General features: G+C 44.8%; 1 protein-coding gene across 4 annotated transcripts in view; it reads right to left on the bottom strand.

The window, feature by feature from the left end:
* Window positions 1-20714, bottom strand: part of MID1 (midline 1) — a 505597-nt gene that overhangs the window by 93843 nt on the left and 391040 nt on the right. For all 4 annotated transcript variants that reach the window (XM_033949016.1, XM_033949015.1, XM_033949019.1 and 1 more), the window contains one exon: window positions 8846-8941. In XM_033949016.1, the coding sequence (XP_033804907.1) occupies window positions 8846-8941 (96 nt within the window). The remainder of the gene's footprint in view (window positions 1-8845; window positions 8942-20714) is intronic.

Genomic DNA, 20714 nt, shown 5'->3' with positions numbered 1-20714 from the left:
AAAAGGACCTTTCATTGGTGTTTTCATGCATAAGTAGCACCTATAATGTGTAGCTCCAAGGTGGGTGTAAATATGGGAGGAACTTAGGAGGAGCATGGCCATGGGTATGGTGCCAACTGATGCATGTCCTGGAAAAAATAGTGCATCACCACCATTCTTTTTTTTTAAATAAGTTACTGACCCTTCACCCGGCTTCAGGAAAAGCCATAGTACAGAAACTCTGCTAGTAGTGTTCCATAATACCATTATGACTTTGCTAGATCAATTTACCTTGTGGTGGTAGTCTCTTCTTGCCCTGTCTTCTGCCTTCGACCTTGTTGACCATTCACTTCTTCTCCTGTGCCTGCAGTCCATTGTATCTCAAGCACTATCTTACAATGGTTTCATAGCTACCTCTCCAATTGTACATGTCAGCTGGTGCACCATCACTCCTACTCCCCCACTTTGCCTATTCAGTCTGGAGTGCCTCAAGGATTGATACTTACTGCTACACTATTTAATGTTTTTTCTTGCTCCGCTTCTCACTATAATTCAGCCTAATCACTGCCTGCCTTTCTGCTATCCAGATGACATTCAGTTCCTTTACCATGTTCATTCCTCCCCATTGTATCTAACTGACCTTAACTTCTGGTTTCAGAAAATTGCTTCTTGGCTACATGACCATCATTTATTCCGTAACTCAAAAAAATTGTAAAGCAATTCACTTTCCCAGTCCTTTTATTGACCAACATCTTCTTGACTTTCAAAACTTAATACTCATACTACTAGTAATCATTTCTATAATGCTACTAGACATACTCCGTGCTGTACATATTGAAGGGACACGTGACACGTAGCTTGTAGTTTTCCTTAAGCTGTGTTTGAAGCTGTAAGAAAACCAGACCCTGTTTGTTTTTCCTTCTCTGAAATACTGCAAGGCCATTTTATGTTTGAGAAGATGTGTGTTCTTATCTTGTTGTGAAGTGAATTCAATTGTTTTCATAAGCTGTATTTGTAAAAAGCTTTAGATAACAAAAAGTGTCTGCGATGCAGAGCTCCCTGCGGACTTCAGCCTTTAGATAGAAAGATGCTTGTTATTTATTTAAAGTTTCATGTGACCTGTGTCCATATATGGTTTGTATTTACTACTACTACTACTAATAATAATAACTTTATTCTTATATATCGCCAACAATCTTGCGACTTCTAGGTGGTTTACAATAAAAGAAACTGTAAATACAATCAAGTGAAACTTTACAAACAGCTAATTAAAGAGTATAGCAGTGTATATTTCATACAACGAATTAGAGAATATAGCAATGTACATCTGATAACATTAATCATGTTAACGTCAGTTTGTGTGTTGCAAGGCCAGGAAGTGCCAAGTTGTTTACACAGAAGTAGAAATATTCCGTAAGTTCATAGAGTGTTCATATTTAGCGAATAGGGGTTGGGGTTAGCAGTTTGCACGTTCCGGTATGTGGTGATGTTACGAGGGGGGTTGATGTTCCGGTTCGTTCCCTAGGTATTTCAAGAATAGGTAAGTTTTTAGGTGTTTCCTGAATTCTTCATAGTTGTTTGTGTGCATAATTAATTTTTCTAGGTCTTTACCCCATATGGCTGCTTGATATGATAGCAATTGTTGATGGTGTCTCTTATATTTGCACCCTCTAGCTGGTGGGGAGACAAATTTCATGTGTGTTTTTCTTTCATGTCTGTTGGTTGGGAATGAGAAGAGGTCTGTAATGTATTTTGGGGCTAGACCATTTAATACTTTGAAGCAGAGACATCCTAGCTTGAACTTCGTGCGCGCCTCCATCGGCAGCCAGTGTAGGAGTCGGTAGGAAGGGGTTATGTGATCGGACTTCTTCAGCCCGAAAATCATCCTGACTGCTGCATTTTGTATCAGTTGTAGTCTTTGCATTTGCTTCTGGGGGATTGTCAGATGGGTGATGTTGCAATAGTCCAGGTGGTTTAGTATTAGGGATTGTACTAGAATTCTGAAAGCTGAAGTGTGGAAGTACGCCTTAATGGACTTAAGTTTCCAGAGAGTGAAAAACCCTCTTTTGATTAAGGAGTCTATGTGGTCTTTCATGGTTAGTCCTTGGTCTAGTATTACTCCTAGAATCTTCATCGTTGGTTGAATGGGGTAGTTTAGATTGTTAATGTGAAATGGTATTGTCGTATTCTGTGCGTGTGGCGAGGCTATGAAGAATTTAGTTTTTTCTGAATTGAGCTTCAGTTTGAAATCTGTGGTCCATTGATCCATCGTGTTTAGCGCTTCAGTTGCTGTGGGGGTGATTTCAGAGGGGGATGTTGTAAACGGGATTATGATTGTGAAGTCGTCTGCATAACTGAATACTTTTATGCCTCGCTGGGTTAGCTTCGTTCCTAGTGAAGCTATATAGACGTTGAAGAGTAGTGGGGATAGCGGGGACCCCTGTGGAACGCCTGATGGGTTTCTCCATGTTTTAGAGAGGTTGTAATTGAAGCGAACTTGATAGGTGCGGGTCGTAAGGAAACCTCGGAACCAGTCCAGCACTTCGCCTCCTATGCCGATTGAATCTAGACATTGTAGTAGTTTTTTGTGATCTACCAAGTCGAAGGCTGAGCTCATGTCGAATTGCATCACTAAGGCTTTGTGGCCCTTACTAAATAAGTTACGTAGGTAATTTAAGATTGCTGCTATCACCGTCTCAGTACTGAACAGAGGTCTGAAGCCTGACTGGGTTTCATGTAGCAGTGAGAACCGATCTAGGTAGTCCATCAGTTGGGTTTGTACCAAGCCTTCCATTATTTTTACGAAAAATGGGATGGATGCTACTGGTCTATAGTTGGTTGCTGAAGTTAGGGGTAGTTTATGATTTTTTGGGATTGGGGTGATTATAATGTGACCGTTTTTTGATAGGAATTTTCCCTTTTTGAAATTGTTGGACATATGAGTCACATGCTGACGACATTGACTCATGTAAAATGATATAAAAAGAGATACAGAACATTCAATAAACTGGACATGTTTGGGAGATAATTTCTTGTCTCTAAGATACTGTCCCCAGATGCATCTGTCTTGCAAATGACAGAGAGAGAATATGGGGCAGTAATTGGGACCTAATCCTTTTCACATATTATAAACAGATATTTTCTCAGTTCCTAGTGGGCTCACAATAAGTTTTTTTACCTGGGGCAATGGAGGGTTAAGTGACTTTCCTAGAGTCACAAGGAGCTGTAGTGGAAATTGAACCCAGTTCCCAAATGTCATAATCTGCTACAATAACCATTAGGCTTTCCCCCCAGATTTAGTGAAGATTCTCAGCATTTATTTTGATAGTCATCTCACTTTTATAACTGAAATGCTGTCCTCAAAGCTTCATTTTTTGCTCTTCATCATATCTGTGCTACCCATCCCATTTCCCCTCTCACTGCCATCTGTTCCGATCTCCTCTCCTTGGTAATTACATATTTAGCCTATTGTAATTCCTCGTATGCTGGTTTACCCCTTTACTCTCTCAAACATCTACAACTGGTCCAATCGATTGCAGCCCGTTTACTGCAAAACTCTAAACCCTTCATGTTTCTCCACTCTTTTGCTCAGAACATTGGTTACCCCTCTGTACACATCCAGTTCAAACTTGATTCTTGTTTTCAAAGCTCGTCTTGCATCAACATCTGATTACTTATCCTGCCTCTTCACCCCTTACATTCCCTCCCATGCTAGAGCAATTTGATTTCGTCCACGTCGATTTGGCTCTAGCATTTACTTCAGAGGTTTAAATCATTCATAGTTCTGCTCCCACGATTTGAGTCTATGTTCTTTTGTGGACCAATTTATTCATACCAACCACAAGATTTTTAAGACTCATGAGGCAGGCCATCTTGGCCGAAACATGTACATGTCGAGTCATTGAGCTACTTTTGGATGAATAAAAGGATATTTTTGAAATATATTTGAGTCCACCAGTCTGTATAGGACATTTCCACTTCTTGTCTTGCGATATTGAAACTACTCGCTCACCCCACATACAACTTACTTCAGTACTTACCGTATTTTCTCGCATATAACGCGTGCGTTATGCGTGGTTTTTACGTACCGCGCATACCCTCGCACGTTATACGCGTGAGCGCGTTGTACAAATTTTTTTTTACATAGTTCCCCCCCCGACGTCCGATTCACCCCCCGCAGGACCGCTCGCACCCCCACCCCGAAGGACCGCTCGCACACACCCCCACCCCGAAGGACCGCTCGCACGCACTCCCACCCGCACCCCCACAGCCTCCCGACCCCCCCCATCATGTAGAAGCTCCCACCGGTGTCCTGCTGCTTCCTCTTGGCGGTCCCGACACCCGACACGATCGGGGCAAGAAGGAGCTCAAGCCCTCTTGCCCCCCCGACTCCCCGACACGATCGGGGCAAAAGGGAGCCCAAGCCCTCTTACCCCGCCGACTCCCCAACTCACCCGACAATATCGGGCCAGGAGGGAGCCCAAGTCCTCCTGGCCCTGGCGACCCCCCCCCCGCTAGTTGTTCGGGCCAGGAGGGAGCCCAAACCCTCCTGGGCACGGCGACCCCCTACCCCCACCCCGCACTACATTACGGGCAGGAGGGATCCCAGGCCCTCCTGCCCTCGACGCAAACCCCCTCCCAATGACCGCCCCCCCAAGAACCTCCGACCGCCCCCCCCAGCCGACCTGCGACCCCCCTGGCCGACCCCCACGACACCCCCACCCCCCTTCCCCGTACCTTTGTGTAGTTGGCCAGACAGACGGGAGTCAAACTCGCCTGTCCGGCAGGCAGCCAACGACGGAATGAGGCCGGATTGGCCCATCCGTCTCAAAGCTCCGCCTACTGGTGGGGCCTAAGGCGCCTGGGCCAATCAGAATAGGCCCGGGAGCCTTAGGTCCCACCTGGGGGCGGGGCCTGAGGCACATGGGCCCAACCCGACCATGTGCCCAAGGCCCCGCCCCCAGGAGGGACCAAAGGCTCCTGGGCCTATTCTGATTGGCCCAGGCACCTTAGGCCCCACCAGTAGGCGGAGCTTTGGGACAGATGGGCCAATCCGGTCTCATTCCGTCGTTGGCTGCCTGCCGGACAGGCGGGTTTGGCTCCCGTCTGTCCGGCCAACTACACAAAGGTACGGGGAAGGGGGGTGGGGGTGTCGTGGGGGTCGGCCAGGGGGTCGCGGGTCGGCTGGGGGGGCGGTCGGAGGTTCTTTGGGGGGCGGTCGTTGGGAGGGGGGTTTGCGTCGAGGGCAGGATGGCCTGGGATCCCTCCTGCCCATAATGTAGTGCGGGGTGGGGGTAGGGGGGCATGTGGCCAGGAGGGTTTGGGCTCCCTCCTGGCCAGAACAACTAGCGGGGGGGGGGGGGTGTCGCCAGGGCCAGGGGGACTTGGGCTCCCTCCTGGCCCGATATTGTCGGGGAGTTGGGGAGTCGGCGGGGCAAGAGGGCTTGGGCTCCCTTTTGCCCCGATCGTGTCGGGGAGTCGGGGGGGGCAAGAGGGCTTGAGCTCCCTCTTGCCCCGATCGTGTCGGGGGTGCCGCTGTTGGCTGGGGCAAGAGGGCTTGAGCTCCCTCTTGCCCCGATCGTGTCGGGTGTGCCGCGGTTGGCTGGGGCAAGAGGGCTTGAGCTCCCTCTTGCCCCGATCGTGTCAGGAGTGCCGCGGTTGGCTGGGGCAAGAGGGCTTGAGCTCCCTCTTACCCCGATCGTGTCGGTGGTGCCGCGGTTGGCTGGGGCAAGAGGGCTTGAGCTCCCTCTTGCCCCGATCGTGTCGGGGAGTCGGGGGGGCAAGAGGGCTTGAGCTCCCTCTTGCCCCGACCTTGTCGGGGGTGCCGCGGTTGGCTGGGGCAAGAGGGCTTGAGCTCCCTCTTGCCCCGATCGTGTCGGGGAGTCGGGACCGCCAAGAGGAAGCAGCAGGACACCGGTAGGAGCTTCTACATGATGGGGGGGGGGTCGGGAGCCTGTGGGGGTGCGAGCGGTCCTTCAGGGTGGGGGTGCGGGTACGAGTGCGTGCGAGCGGTCCTTCGGGGTGCGGGTGCGTGCGAGCGGTCCTTCGCGGTGGGGGGATGAATCGGATGTCGGGGGGGCATCAGGCTTTCAGGGTGGGGACAGGACTTCAAGGGGGAGAGGAGAGTCGGGCGGCGACAGGAGAGTCGGGCAGCATGCGCGGTATACGGGTGTGCGCGGTATATAAAAATTTCTGTACATAGATTTGTGTTTTTCGCGCGCTATACCCGTGTGCGCATTTTACACGGGTGCGCGTTATCTACGTGAAAATACGGTAATCACCCCAGCTGCTGGACATGTTTCCTAATATCTAACATACATTTTTTCTGTTACAATTAAACCTGTTCCCTCTTGGTCTATCCCTAGGCACAGGGTTATCTTTAAGAGGAAGGGGACATGATCTGGGGTGGCTGCTCTAGGCCCTATTACCACCATCTAATATCACTCTGGAGTGCCAGTTGGTCAGGAGCAACATTAGCCCACAGAATAGAAATATCAGCAACAAGTCAGGGGGTACAATGAACCTCTCTCCTATTAGCTCTTTCTCTTCAGCATTGGGGGGAGGGGAATCTCTAGCTGACTTATCCCAGACTTGAATGGAGATGGAGAATACTTAACCCCCATCTATGTAACCCTGTTATGTGCTGGAGCATGGAGGTAATGACCTTAGTCATCTCTTCTCTAAACTAAATACAGTAGAAGTCAATGCATTCTACCACAGGCTTGATTAAAATGAATTTTCAAACACATCTAGATACATTGCCTATACATGTTACATCTTATGAACTCCAGAAGGATACTCTCTTTAACATGATGAAAGTACTATAGCAAGCCTTAACAGTACATGTAACAGACTGAGATCATGCTCCACTTATCCTGACTTGAAAATGAGATTCATTTCTGTTATGGCATGCACAACACTTATCTATTTGGAGACACTGCTGACACTGAAACAGTGTAGTAATGAAGGATCAAAAGAGCTGTAGAACCTTGGAGATAATTTCACCTTCTACTCTCAAATGAGCCTGTTTAGCTTGTTTAGCTCCAGAGATTGCTTTTCAACAGGTGTCCGCTAGTGCTGCCCAATTCACCAATTTGAATAGATTCACTTAAAAAAAAAAAAAAAATCTGACTCACCAATTTAGTGAGTCCTTCAGTCTCCTGACATGTCCGGGTCTTGTCTGGGTCTCCTAAAGCAGCAGCAGCAGTGGTAGCAGAGGTCAGCGGGCAGAGACAGGCGGTGAACAGATCAATCCTGACCTGCCCCGTGGGGGTTTTCCCTCTGCCACGTCACTGATGATGTGGCAGAGGGAAGCCCTAGTGGGAAGGCCACGAGCAGCCTGTCTCTGCCCGCCCGTCAGTCTCCGCCACTGCTGCTGCTGCTGCTTTAGGAGGCCTGAAAGTTGAGGTCTCATGGGGGACGGGGGACGGGGGGGGGGGAGGGGGTTTGATCGGGAAGTGCTACACAGGAGGGTTGGAAGGCTGCTGCATAGTGAGATGAGAGGGTGGGATGGAATGGAAATCTGCTGCACCAAGGGAGAGAGGGAGGTTTGGAAAGCTGATACACAAGGGGATGGCAGTGAGGGAGGGATGGAAAGCTGCTGTACATGGGGGAAGAGAGGAGAAAGGAAGAATTGTTGGAGATAGGGTGGAGATAAAGGGAGAGATGCAACAAAGAGGTAGAAAGGGATGGTTAAATAATTTATTTCTGTCATTCTTAAATTATCTTTAGTTTATAATCTTCTCACTGCCTCTTCTCACTTTGTTATTGCTGCTAGGTTACTGCTCCTAGGTTATCAATTTATCTATGCTGCTAGTTAAATAATTTCTTTTTGTCATTCTTAAATTGTCTTTAGTTTATAATCATCTGTAAACCACGTAGAACTTATGGTTACGCGGTTAAGAAGCACGATGTTATGTTATGTTATGAGAGGGAAAAATCCTGCATATGGTGGAGGGGAGGGAGACATGCATGGAGAAGAGAGAGGGAGAAATGTAGGACATAAGGTGGAGGGCAGGGAAGAGAGAAAGTAATGTTGCACATGATAATGGAGGGGAATAGAGAGATTTGACCCAGGGCACAAGGCAGAGAGAGAGAGATAGAGATGGTAGACAGTGGGAAAGAAACAGAAATGTTGGATATGTCAGTGGAAGGGAAGGCACAGAGATGGAAGATGAATAGTGAGCATGGAGAAAGAAGAAAACGTCAAATGGGCAGGAGACTCTAGTGAGCGAATTAACAGAAGACAAACAGAAACCAGAGCCTGTGTCCAACATGATTTGAATAATAACATGACCAGACAACAAAAGATAGAAAAACTAATTTTATTTTCTATTTTGTGATTACAATATGTCAGATTTGAAATGTGTATCCTCCCAGAGCTGGTGTTAGACAGTCAGCATGAGCTAGGACCTAACAGAAAGAGGAAAAGTCTTTTTGGTTTGTTTATATTACAGTGCTAGCATGAGGCTTGAGAGGACAAAGGGGGTTGGGGTGGGTGAAAAGTCTACAAAATAAACCCTCGAGGACATTTGAAAAAAAAATGCCCTATTGGGTGGGAATTATGAATCGAATCAAAAAATCAATTCAATAGGCCAAATCGTATCGAATTGAAAATTTTCCCTGAATCGGGCAGCACCTGTGGGTCCCAACACAAGCAATCTCACTTTATATACTGTCCAAGGCAGCCTGAACAATCAGGTTCTAATTTCACATAGATTTGGTTTCCAGCTAACCACGGGGAGACATTCCCATAAGACCAGAAATCATTGGCTTGAGAAGTTTTTAGAACATCTACATAGTTATTTCTAGCATGTGTTCCCAGGTGACTCAGGTATAACCTCATGCTTCACACAGCGACACTCACCTCTATGTGGTGGCAGATCTGAATCAGTTTAGCCAGCAGAGTTTCCAGCTCAGTGTTTCTCTTGATTAGGCTGGTAAGGTTACTCTCCAAATTTTGCTGTGTAAAGAAAACAAGAAAACAGTTCACTTTTCTAGGGCAGGGTTTAGCGGAAGGCCTGCAAACAGACTAGAAATTTAGAACATTTGTACAGTTTTCAGAATTTGTTCCTATTGCATATTTCTTTTGGATTTTTAACAGTCGGATGACTGCTTGAAACAAAGTAAAATAAAAACAAAAAGAGACTGTTTAGTATAAAAAAAGAGATATTCAGTGGTTCATTAAAACTAACAAAAACCTTAAGCTTCTTCTTTTCATTCTGATTTCCATTTAACTTCAGAGGAGAGTGTGGTCATTGTGAGCCACCTCCCCAGTCTACATTCCAAACGGAACAAAATGAGGGTTTGGGGGGGGGGAGGAACTGTGTTAAGCCACATTAGAACCGCAGGCATGTTTGACATAGCTGAAACACAGATACAGCCTGAAAAGCTGAAGGGTGGATACAGAGAAATAAATCTTTTAAAATAAGAGAAAAAGGGGCTACAAAGATTGATGCCCCCTTAGATTGCAAATGGACAATAGAATATAAATTAAATAAATTAGAACGAATCATGAAATCTACAAAAAAGGACCTAGAAAGACCAACTTCTAAGCAAGACAAGGCTAGAGACAGAGAATCCTCATTCAAGGGCAAAGTATGTCTGAAATCTCCACAAAAATAAGTAAAAATAATATTTTACATCAAAGTGCAGCTGCCCCTACTGTGCACTCGCATAAAGGTTGAAAACCAGGCACATCTATATTTTTACACACAAACATGTTCACATTAAATGTCACCTGACTTTAACTATTTGTGAACCGAGTCGAGCTCTACCATGAGATGACCCGGTATATAAACTGAATATTAGACTAGACTAGTATTTTATAATGGCTTAAATATGCCATAGAGCCATAGACTAGGTGCTAAGTCAGCCCCATTGGATGCCTGCATCTTGGCACCAATTTATAGAATTGCACATAATCCTCTTAATTAGGATTAGCAGATGTCCGCGAAAACGTCCTCTTTTTAGAGGACTGTCCGGAACGTTCCAAAACCCGGCATTTGTCCAGGTTTTGGAAAGCCCCTACCAGTTACGGTCACATCTAGAGGGCCTCTGAGAATGCGCGGATGACGCCACACACATCTATGCATGCTCCAGGCCTTCCAGACGCTGGTTGTAGAAGACAGGAGGCTTGCCCAGGGAGGGGCTGGGGGCAGAATAGGGTAGGACTGGAGAGGAACTTGGCGGAGTCAGAGGTGGAATGGGGCAGGGCTAGAGGCAGAACTGGGCAGGGTTGTGTGTCCAGGGTTTTCTTTTTTAAATATGGTAACCCTACTCTTAATCCTATAACCTTACACTTCCAATTTTGCACGTAGGCCCTGAGGGTCAGATTCTATACATGACATCTACATTGTAGGCGCCAATAGTTGTAGTTGCCAATCAGCCTCTAGGTGCTTTTATAGAATCCTGCCTAGCAGGGCTTAGATGTCGCTAGGCATCCTGGATGTAGGCGCCGGTATACTAGGATAGGTTTTATAGGCCTAATTTACTGGTGCCTAATTCGGACGACTAGCGACACCTAAGTCAACCATGCCTATTCTCTGCCCCTAACAATGCCTACTTTTCAGGTAGGTATCGTCAGGCACTGGAAGGCTTCTCTAAGCACTATGCAGAAATAAATACATGCCTAACTTTTAAATTTATTTTTTTAAAATTACTTATTCAATGAAATTCAATAGCACACTAGTAAGTGCCTACTAGTGTTGCCTGATTCAGGAAAAAAAAATTGGTTTGATTCGATTCAGCCTATTGAATCTATTTTTCGATTTGATTTTCCTGCCCAATTGGGTGGGGTTTATTTTATAGCCTCTTCACCCCTTTTGCCCTCTCCTACCCACACTGGCACTGCGGTGTAAACAAAATAAACAAACAAAAAAGACTTCCGCTCTTTGTTAAATCCTAGCTCACATTCGTGGTCTAATACCACCTCTGTTAGGATACACATTTCAAATCTAACATATTGTACTCACAAAATAGAAAATAATTTTTTTTTTACAACCTTTTGTTGTCTGATCATTATTCAGATCATTTTGGTTCCAGGCTCTGGTTGTCTTTGGATAACTCGCTTGCCAGGGTCTCCTGCCTATTTGTCGTTTTCTTCTTTCTAACCATCCATCTTCCATCTCTGTCCTCTCCTTCCATTTCCCTTCCCTCCCCAGAGGTCTGGCATCTTTACTTTTTTTCATCTCCATCTCCAGATCCACCTTTTCTCAACTACCCTTTCATCCAGCATCTCTCCCTCTTTCCCCAGCACCCAGGGTCCAGCATATATCCCTTTCTCTTTCCAACTACCCTCCTATCCAGTATCTCTATCCCCCTCCACACCATTCCTTGTGTCCAAATTCTCTCCCTTTCTGTTCCAATTCTCCCTAAATCACATTGCCCACCATCTTTCTCCCTCTTCTCTGTTTTTAGATCCATTATTTCTTCCTCCCAATCCGACATATGCATGTCTCATTGAACCCTCCCTTCCCTTCCTCACTCTGTGTACTTCTACACCAGGGCCCCCTCCCCCGAAAGCCTGTCCACTCCTGAAGGCCTACCCCCCCCCCCCTAAAGGCCTACACCCTCCCGAAGGCCTGCACCCCCATCTCTGAAGGCCTGCACCACCAACCCTGAAGGCCTGCACCACCAACCCTGAAGGCATGCACTACCAACCCTGAAGGCCTGCACCTCATTGAAGGCCTGCACCTCGCCCCCACCCCCCCCAAAGACCTGCGTGTTCCCCCGTTGCCTCCCGGTCTTACTTTTACTTAATTCCATCAGTGGAGCAGCCTGCAAAGAGGATTGCTGGTTCTAGCGATACTTGCAGGCTGCCATCGGCCTCCGGAGCTGTCTTCCCTCTGCTGCGGTCCCGCCCCTCCTCAGATGTCAGAAGCAGGATCACAGCAGAGGAAACAATAGCTCTGGAGGCAGATTGCAGCTTGCAAAGATCGCTTGCACCGGTAATCCTCTCTGCAGGCTGCTCCGCTGTTGGAATTAGGTAAATGGATGCATGGGAAGCCAGGGGGGAAGCCGGACACCACAGCACTTCCCAACTGACCCTCCCCCCTCGCCCTCTAAAGCAGGAGTGGCAGCGGCCGACCAGCAAGAGGCAGCGCTGCTGCTCCTGCTTTAGGGGGCAAGGGGGACGGGTCAGTCACCGAATCGGGAGGCTGTTTTTTTTTGTTTTTAAATCTATTCGAATCGATTCACCCCTTAGTGAATCAATTCGAATCATGACTCGGGCAGCACTAGTGCCTACTGAGTTTGACCTTAACAGCTAATTAATTTTTCTAATGGTTTTTTTAATTGTTTATTTTTATGGCGCTTTCAATTATTATCGCCAGTTAAGCCAATTAAGAAAATTAAATTAGTTGCTTAGATCTAGGCCAGGGGTGTCCAATGTCGGTCCTCGAGGGCCGTAGTCCAGTCGGATTTTCAGGATTTCCCCAATGAATATACATGAGGTCTATTTGCAAGCACTGCTTTCATTGTATGCTAATAGATCTCATGCATATTCATTGGGGAAATCCTGAAAACCCAACTGGATTGCGGCCCTCGTGGACCGACATTGGACATCCCTGATCTAGGCGCTTAACTTTAGGCATTTTTTTATAGAATCCGGCCTTTGTTTGCAAAGTTGCATGTGCAAATTATAGAATAGTTTCAATTGCATGCGTAATTTAATAATTTGTGTCACTAACAACTGATAATTGGCTATAATAATTGCTCGTTGGTGCTATTTGGCACTAATTAGTAGTTATGCACATAATTGCTATTAGTTGGCACTATATAAATTGTACACGCAAAATCTAAAGCATGCAACTGCAAGGGAGGAATGGTTCTGAGAGGGGCAGGCAGGGAAATACCTACCATTAAGTACGGGTTGCAAAATCATAGCAGTTATGCGTTAGGCGTAGTAGTTAGGCGTAGTAGTTAGGCGTTAAAGTTAGGCGTAAGCACTTAAACCAGCCTTTGAGTTAGCATAAGTGTTTGTAGTCATGGTACATGGGCTTGTTGTTCCACTGGGGCTTACACGCATTTCAGAAGCTGAAAGGTGTACCAGCAGGGCCTCCCAAAGCAGACAGGTTTCAGCGGAGATATCAGACTAACAATGTACCACCTATCTGGGTAGCAGCAGATGGGCAGTATTATAATAATAATAATAATAATAATAACTTTATTTTTGTATACTGCCATACCCAAGGAGTTCTAGGCGGTTCACATTTGTTTATCAAAAAATTACAAGTGGTTCACAACAATAGAACAAAGTTAGAAGGGACGAAGTAGTTGAGGTTAGAGAGAGAAGGGAGTGTGTAGGTTGGGGGGGGGAGGATTGAGGTGGGTAGGCTGGGTAGAGAGGTGGAAGGGGAAAGGGGGAGGTTGTGGTTCATTGGAGAGGGGTGTTAGGTGTCTTGTTCATGGAATAGGTGAGTTTTGAGAGATTTTCTAAACCCGAGGTAGGTGGAGGATCAGGTTTAATGCAACAATGGCGACAACATTACATTTATACAGCGCAGAAGAAAGGTTAGGTCTCTTCAGCTTGGAAAAGAGAAGGCTGAGGGGAGATATGATTGAAGTCTACAAAATCCTGAGTGGAGTAGAACGGGTTCAAGTGGAATGATTTTTCATGCCATCAAAAATTATGCACATATATCAAGTTTTATTAAAATTTTGTTATAACACTAAATCAGATTTCAAGGAAATGTACATCCAAAGGTTAAAAAGTACATATATTTACAAATACAAAGTACTAAGTTTAAGGTTGTCGTAAAAAGACTTGAGAAAACAAACAGACAAACTGGAACAAGAGGGAACTAATAGAATTACATTATTTAAAATAGAAAACACAAATGAAAGAACAGGAATCAGGTGTCATTTAAGTCAATAAAGTTCAGGAAGGTCACGTCCTTAGCAGGACGGTTATACATTAAAAATGTCTTTAAATGGGTGGGTTTTTAATTTGGACTTAAAGTTGGTTAATGACATATCTTCTCTTAGGTAATTCGGTGTAGCGTTCCAGAGAGTAGGAGCTGTAACCGAGAAAATGTTTGAGCGCATTGTATTGATGTGTCTCAGGGATGGAATCGCGAGTAGGTTTTGAGATGTGGAGTGGAGGGACCTTTGGGGGGGTGTATGGAATAAGCAAGTCTATTCATTAAGTCTGGGGAATTGGTGGAATGGATTTTGAATGTTAATAGAAGGATTTTATATGCTATTCTGTGTTCAATAGGAAGCCAGTGAGCCTTAATGAGTAGTGGCGTGACATGGTCATATTTTTTAGCGTTGAATATAACTTTGATTGAGGTATTTTGCATGATCTGTATATGACCACATATGAAAAGAACTTTATAAAATTACTAGTCCATACCAAAACAAGAAAACAAATCCAACGAACAACTTACAATGAAAAAAAAAAAAAGGAAACGTGCCTTATCCTTGGTTGATGTGTACAGTTCCTTCCCCAACTTTTCGGGGGGGGGGGGGGGGGTTCTTTATAAAATTACAACACATGCCTCGTTTGTTCCTCAACGCAGTCTACAGTGTATTTCCAGTTGAATTCTATAGCCATCTGAGAGAAACTGACAATCACGGAGAAAAGAGGGTTGCCACCTCACTTGGTCATGTCCTGGTTTTGTTTCCATTACATGGATAGAGATACAGTCTCGCTTTTTTTTTTTTTTTTTTTTTAGGGAAATGAGAGTTACATGTCTACATAAAGGGACCAAATTAGGACTGGATTAGCCTTCTGGGTGAGGTGGCATCCCTAGGTAATTTAGTTCAGATGGCTTTGAAAGGCACAAGGGAAAGACATTTTAAACTCATTTTAGGGAAGGTTAAAAGAAAACTCAGCTTTAGTTAATAACAGATTGCAGGTACTGTAGGTATGAAGTCAGCTTAGAAAATGCTATTTAGACTGTTTCTAGCTTTGTTGTCTTCTATAAACATCTGCTTGCCTGTGGCTTTTCTTAGCAGATACATAATGAGAAAAACTTGCATAATCAACTCACATATATATATTACTACACTTTCTGGCTGAAATTAGTCAGTCTATCTTGATTCCATAGGGTTTATATAAGTCAAACAATGCACAGATTACACATGCCTAAAGAGCTAAGGAGGTGTCTGCTAGGGCAGGGAAGAAAGAGGGGAAATAAGGTAGACTACTACCCCATGACCTCTGTTTCCTCATCAGACCAATGAAAGTGGCATAAAAACTCATCAGTTTTCAAGACCTCGTTGCCTCAGGGTAAGTAAGTTTTATGGTACAAGATGTCCACTGTTAGAATACCAGACTAACTTTTGACATACAAGGATACTATACTACTCTACAGGAAAAGACTGTCAAAATATTTTAATAGAAACAATGGTGAGGATTAGATTCTACTATCAAGACATATCACAATACAAAAATTACCCTCTAGTACCGCAATGCCTTGTAATTATGAAGTGAAAATATAGGAAGAAAAGCCTCAGACCCCACACAGGATCATCTAATCATCAGCATAAAAACCTCCTTTCTTTGTGTAGACACGCATGGCTGTGAAAAACAAAACAACAAATGTGGTGATTTAATTTTTATTGTTTTTATGTGGTGATTTAGATGTATGTTTAATTGTTATCCGCCCAGAAATGAGTTGATAGAGCGGAATAAAAAAAATGTAACCAATAAATAAATAAATAAACAATACTTTATCTTCACTGTGCTCAAATGAATTGTGACACATTGGTCCTTCCAGTGGTGACCAGAGTTTCTCAGACTCACCACTGCTGCTTCAGGAAATGCCACTTATGTTTGGTTAAGTTTTACAAGTAAGTGTTGATAGAAAATGTTCCACAAAGAAAAAAACTAAGGGGTCCTTTTACTAAAGCACGCTAGCCAATTTAGCACGCGCTAAATGCTAACACGTCCATTATATTCCATGGATGCGTTAGCATGTAGAGTGCGCTAAATCGGCTAGCGCGCCTTAGTAAAAGACCCCCTAAGTGATGAGCAGAAAACTCTGTCGGCTCATAGCATTGCCCTGAAGCAGCAGTAGTGAGACTGTGAAATGCTGACCACTGTAGAAATTGTATATCTCAGTTCTTTTGAGCACACAGAACTTAAGAACATAAGAAGTGCCTCTGCTGGGTCAGAGCGGAGGTCCATTGTGCCCAGCAGTCCGTTCACGCGGTGGCCCATCAGGTCCAGGACCTGTATAATTATCCCCTATCTATACTCTTCTATCCCCTTTTCTTTCAGGAAATCATCCAATCCCTTCTTGAACCCCCGATACCGTACTCAGTCCTATCACACCCTCTGGAAGCGCATTCCAGGTTTCCACCACCCTTTGGGTGAAGAACTTCCTAGCATTGGTTCTGAATCTGTCCCCTCTCAATTTTTCCGAATGCCCTCTTGTTCTTGTAGTTTTCAAAAGTTTGAAGAATCTGTCCCTCTCCACTTTCTCTATGCCCTTCATGATCTTATAAGTCTCTATCATGTCCCCTCTAAGCCTCCTCTTTTCCAGGGAAAAGAGCCCCAGTTTCTCTAATCTTTCAGCGTAGGAAAGGTTTTCTATACCTTTTATCAAGCACGTTGCGCTTTTCTGAACCCTCTTCAGCATCGCCATATCCTTCTTAAGGTACGGTGACCAATATTGGATGCAGTACTCCAGATGAGAGCGCACCATCGCCCGATACAATGGCAGGATAACGTCCTTCATTCTGGTTGTAATACCTTTCTTGATAATACCTAGCATTCTGTTCGCCTTCTTAGAGGCCGCTGCGCACTGTGCCGACGGCTTCATTGTTTTGTCCACCAGTACCCCTAAGTCCTTCTCTTGGCTACTTTCACCCATTACCAGCCCTCCCATCGTATAGCTGTACATCAGGTTTCTGTTTCATACATGTAAGACTTTACATTTCTCTACATTAAACTTCATCTGCCATTTATTCGCCCTCTCTCCCAGCTTGTTCAGGTCCCTTTTTGTAAATCTTCACAATCCTCCTTAGTATTAACCCCACTAAAAAGTTTTGTGTCATCTGCAAATTTTATAACTTCGCACTTCGTCCCTGTGTCTAGGTCATTAATAAATATATTGAACAGCAGCGGTCCGAGTACCAACCCCTGCGGAACACCACTCGTGACCCTTCTCCAGTCCGAGTAGTGGCCCTTCACTCCTACCGTTTGCTTCCTGCCCGCCAACCAATTTTTGATCCATCTATGTACGTCTCCTTCCACCCCATGGTTCTTCAGTTTCCATAGTATGCATTCATAGGGTACCTTGTCGAAGGCTTTTTGGAAATCCAAGTATACAATGTCTATGGGGCCCCTTCGTCCATTTGTTTTTTAATTCCTTCGAAGTGCAGTAAGTTCATTAGGCACGATCTTCCCTTGCAGAAGCCATATTGGCTTGTTTTCATCAGTTTGTTCCTTTCTAGATGCTCATCGATGCTGTCTTTTATCAGTGCTTCCGCCATCTTCCCCGGGACCGAGGTCAGACTTACCGGTCTGTAGTTCTCTGGGTCACCTCTTGATCCTTTTTTAAAGATGGGTGTAACATTTGCTATCTTCCAATCCTCCGGGATCATCCCTGTTTTTAGGGATAGATTACAAACCTGCTGTAGTAATTTTGCTACTTCTTCCTTTAGTTCTTTCAATACCCTAGGGTGGATTCCATCCAGGCCCGGAGATTTGTCAGTTTTTAATCTATCTATCTGATTGAGTACCTTTTCGAGGCTTACTTCCAAGGATGTTAATTTTTCTGCTTGATCTCCTTTGAAGATTTTTTTCAGGTTCTGGTACGTTGGCTGTATCCTCTTTTGTAAATACTGACGAAAAGAACCTGTTTAGTCTATCCGCCACTTCTTTTTCCTCCTTCACCACTCCCTTCCTATCTCCTTCATCCAGCGGTCCCACCTCCTCCCTTGCCGCCTGCTTCCCTTTAACATATCTGAAGAACGGTTTGAAATTTTGTGCTTCCCTGGTTAGCCTCTCTTCGTATTCTCTTTTTGCTCTTCTAACCACTCGGTGACATTTTTTTTGATGCTTCCTGTGCTCTTTCCAGTTTTCCCCGGTTTTGTCCTTTTTCCACATCCGGAATGATTTTTTCATCTCCTATTGCTTTCTTCACTTCTTTAGTTATCCACGCCGGGTCTTTTGTTTGGTTCTTTTTGCATCCTTTTCTATATCTGGGGATATATAGATTTTGCGCTTCACTCACCAAGTCCTTAAATAAAGACCAAACTTGCTCCACCATCTGTGATTTCTTTGAGCTGTTTCTAAGTTTCTTTCTTACCATTACTCTCATCACTTCGTAGTTTCCTTTCTTGAAGTTAAAAGTTGTCGCTGTGGTTCTCGTCCCCTTTGATGTTCCTGCTTTGACTTTGAACTGGATCATATTGTGATCGCTGTTTCCTAACGGTCCCACTACTTCCACTTCCTTTGAAGGTCCTTTTAGCCCGTTGAGGATTAGGTCCAGAGTGGCATTTCCTCTCGTCGGCTTTCTGATGAGCTGCTCCATGAAGCAGTCCTGTATAGCCTCCAGGAATCCGGTTTCCCTAGCGCATTTTGAGTATCCAAGATTCCAGTCTATCCCAGGGTAGTTGAAGTCTCCCATAACAATGGTGTTACTGTTTCTGCATTTTCGCCTCATCTCAGCTTCCATTTCTTCATCGTTTACTTCGGTTTGCCCAGGTGAATTGTACATGCCCATCTTTATCTAAGGCCCATTTCCTCCTGGTATTTTAACCCATAGTGATTCCAATTTGTCGGTCATCGCTGCCGTGTCCACTCTGATTCAGTGTATGTTATCCTTTTTTTATAGGGCTATTCCTCCTCCTTTCTGATCTGACCTGTCTTTGCGACAGAGTTTGTACCCCGGTAGTACTATGTCCCATTTGGTTTCTTCATTCCACCATACTTGAGAGACCCCAATGATGTCTAGGTTCTCTTTTTTGTCCATGACTTCTAGTTCTCCCATTTTGCTATTGGGGGGGGGGGGGGGGGAAGAGGAGGGTATTTCACAGTAATGCATGTCTACACGAAGAAATAAGGATTTTTTTTAATGCCAATGATGACACCTGAGCACCTTGAGTGCAGTTTGTGAGGTTTGAGCCTTTTTCTCCAATATTTTCACTTCATAGTTACACAGTACTACAGTAATAGTGGGTAATTCTTATACTGTGATAAATTAAATTATTTTAATATAAATACAAAACAACACTGTAATTTCAGCAGTTCAGAGTTCACAACTGAGTGTTCCAAAGTCAGCAAAATTTAATATGCAGCATCTAGCTAGCTGTTGCCGATATACATATTTTTTCATAAAATACAGTAGATTAGATTTTAAAAAAATTAGCAATGGGATAAAAGCTGCATCAGCTACAGGAAATTACATGGTAAATGCTATATGGCTCCCATGTGCAAAATCTCAATCCTATACAAAGAAGACACTTAAGTGCAGTAACAGGTCTCTGATGTGTCAGATAGCGCTGTGCAAAGTTGGGATATCTTATGCTGGGACGTTCTTCCATGTCTCATTAGAGCATACCATGGAAAAACATAAGACACTCAGCATGTGTCACTCACTATGAGGCTGGCCCATATACAGGAAGTTGAAAATCTCTTGTGTTAAGCACTTCCTATTCTTGCTTTCAGAAGGAAGGAGAAGAGGAGAAGCTTGCTGCATTTGTTCCTTATATCCGAGAGGTGGACAGAGGACAGGAGAAGGAGGAGAGAAATGGAGAAGCCTGCTGCATCAGCTGCTTGTACTTGGGAGGCAGGGGATATAAAAGGAGCAGCAAGAGGGCTAAGAGCGCGGGCTATACTGCTGTTGAATTCTATCAACCAACCCACTGTGTTATACTGTTGTCCTGGAGGTAGGGCTAGGGCAAGATTGGAGGCAGGACTGGGGTGTAATGGAGTGGGGAGGGGTCGAACTGGGCAGGCCTGGGGGGAGGGTAACCCTACACAAGTACACCTACCAAGGTAGGGTTACCATATAGCTCCAGAAAAAGGAGGATGTTTTGAACATAATGAAAGTAAGGAGGACAGATTTTGACATCTGGATATAACTTCCATCGAAAGCAAGGTATCAGCCACAGGAACCATTATTCCCTATTGCACTAATTCATCCAGCTGGATAGATATATTGAATGACTTCCTAGCTGCACCGGTATTTATACAGAGAAGTGTTAGGCAGTGGGCACCTACTGAGATCGGCATTTACTGCCCAATTAATTTTAATTTAAGCCAATTGTAAGATGCTAATTGCTTGTTATTGGCACTCATTAAGCGTTTTAAATAATTAAGTTAGATGTCTAGATTGGCGTCTTTTGTAGCATCAAGACCATAGAGGTCAATGTTTGGCAAGAGGCTCCTTCCCATTCAAACTATACAGAGTAGGCTGGCTGCTGATATTCACTGGCACTTAACTGGGCAGTGCCATTGAATATCGGTTCTGTCATGGCACTGCTGAGGTCATGCCAGGGAAGTCTGTAAGTGGAACCCGGGGTGTGTTGGCAGCTATGTGGACCCTGGCCATATTCGGTGCTGGTCCAATATTGGTCGCCGTACCTTAAGAAGGATGTGGCGATACTCGAGAGGGTTCAGAGGAGAGCGACACATTTGATATAAGGTATAGAAAACCTTTCATACGCTGAGAGATTGGAGAAACTGGGTCTCTTTTCCCTGGAGATGAGGAGACTTAGAGGGGATACGATAGAGACTTACAAGATCATGAAGGGCATAGAGAGATTAGAGAGGGACA

The sequence above is a fragment of the Geotrypetes seraphini genome, chromosome 6, assembly GCF_902459505.1.
Source record: "Geotrypetes seraphini chromosome 6, aGeoSer1.1, whole genome shotgun sequence".
In the NCBI taxonomy this organism is placed as follows: domain Eukaryota; kingdom Metazoa; phylum Chordata; class Amphibia; order Gymnophiona; family Dermophiidae; genus Geotrypetes; species Geotrypetes seraphini.
This window is presented reverse-complemented; position numbering and strand designations above follow the sequence as displayed.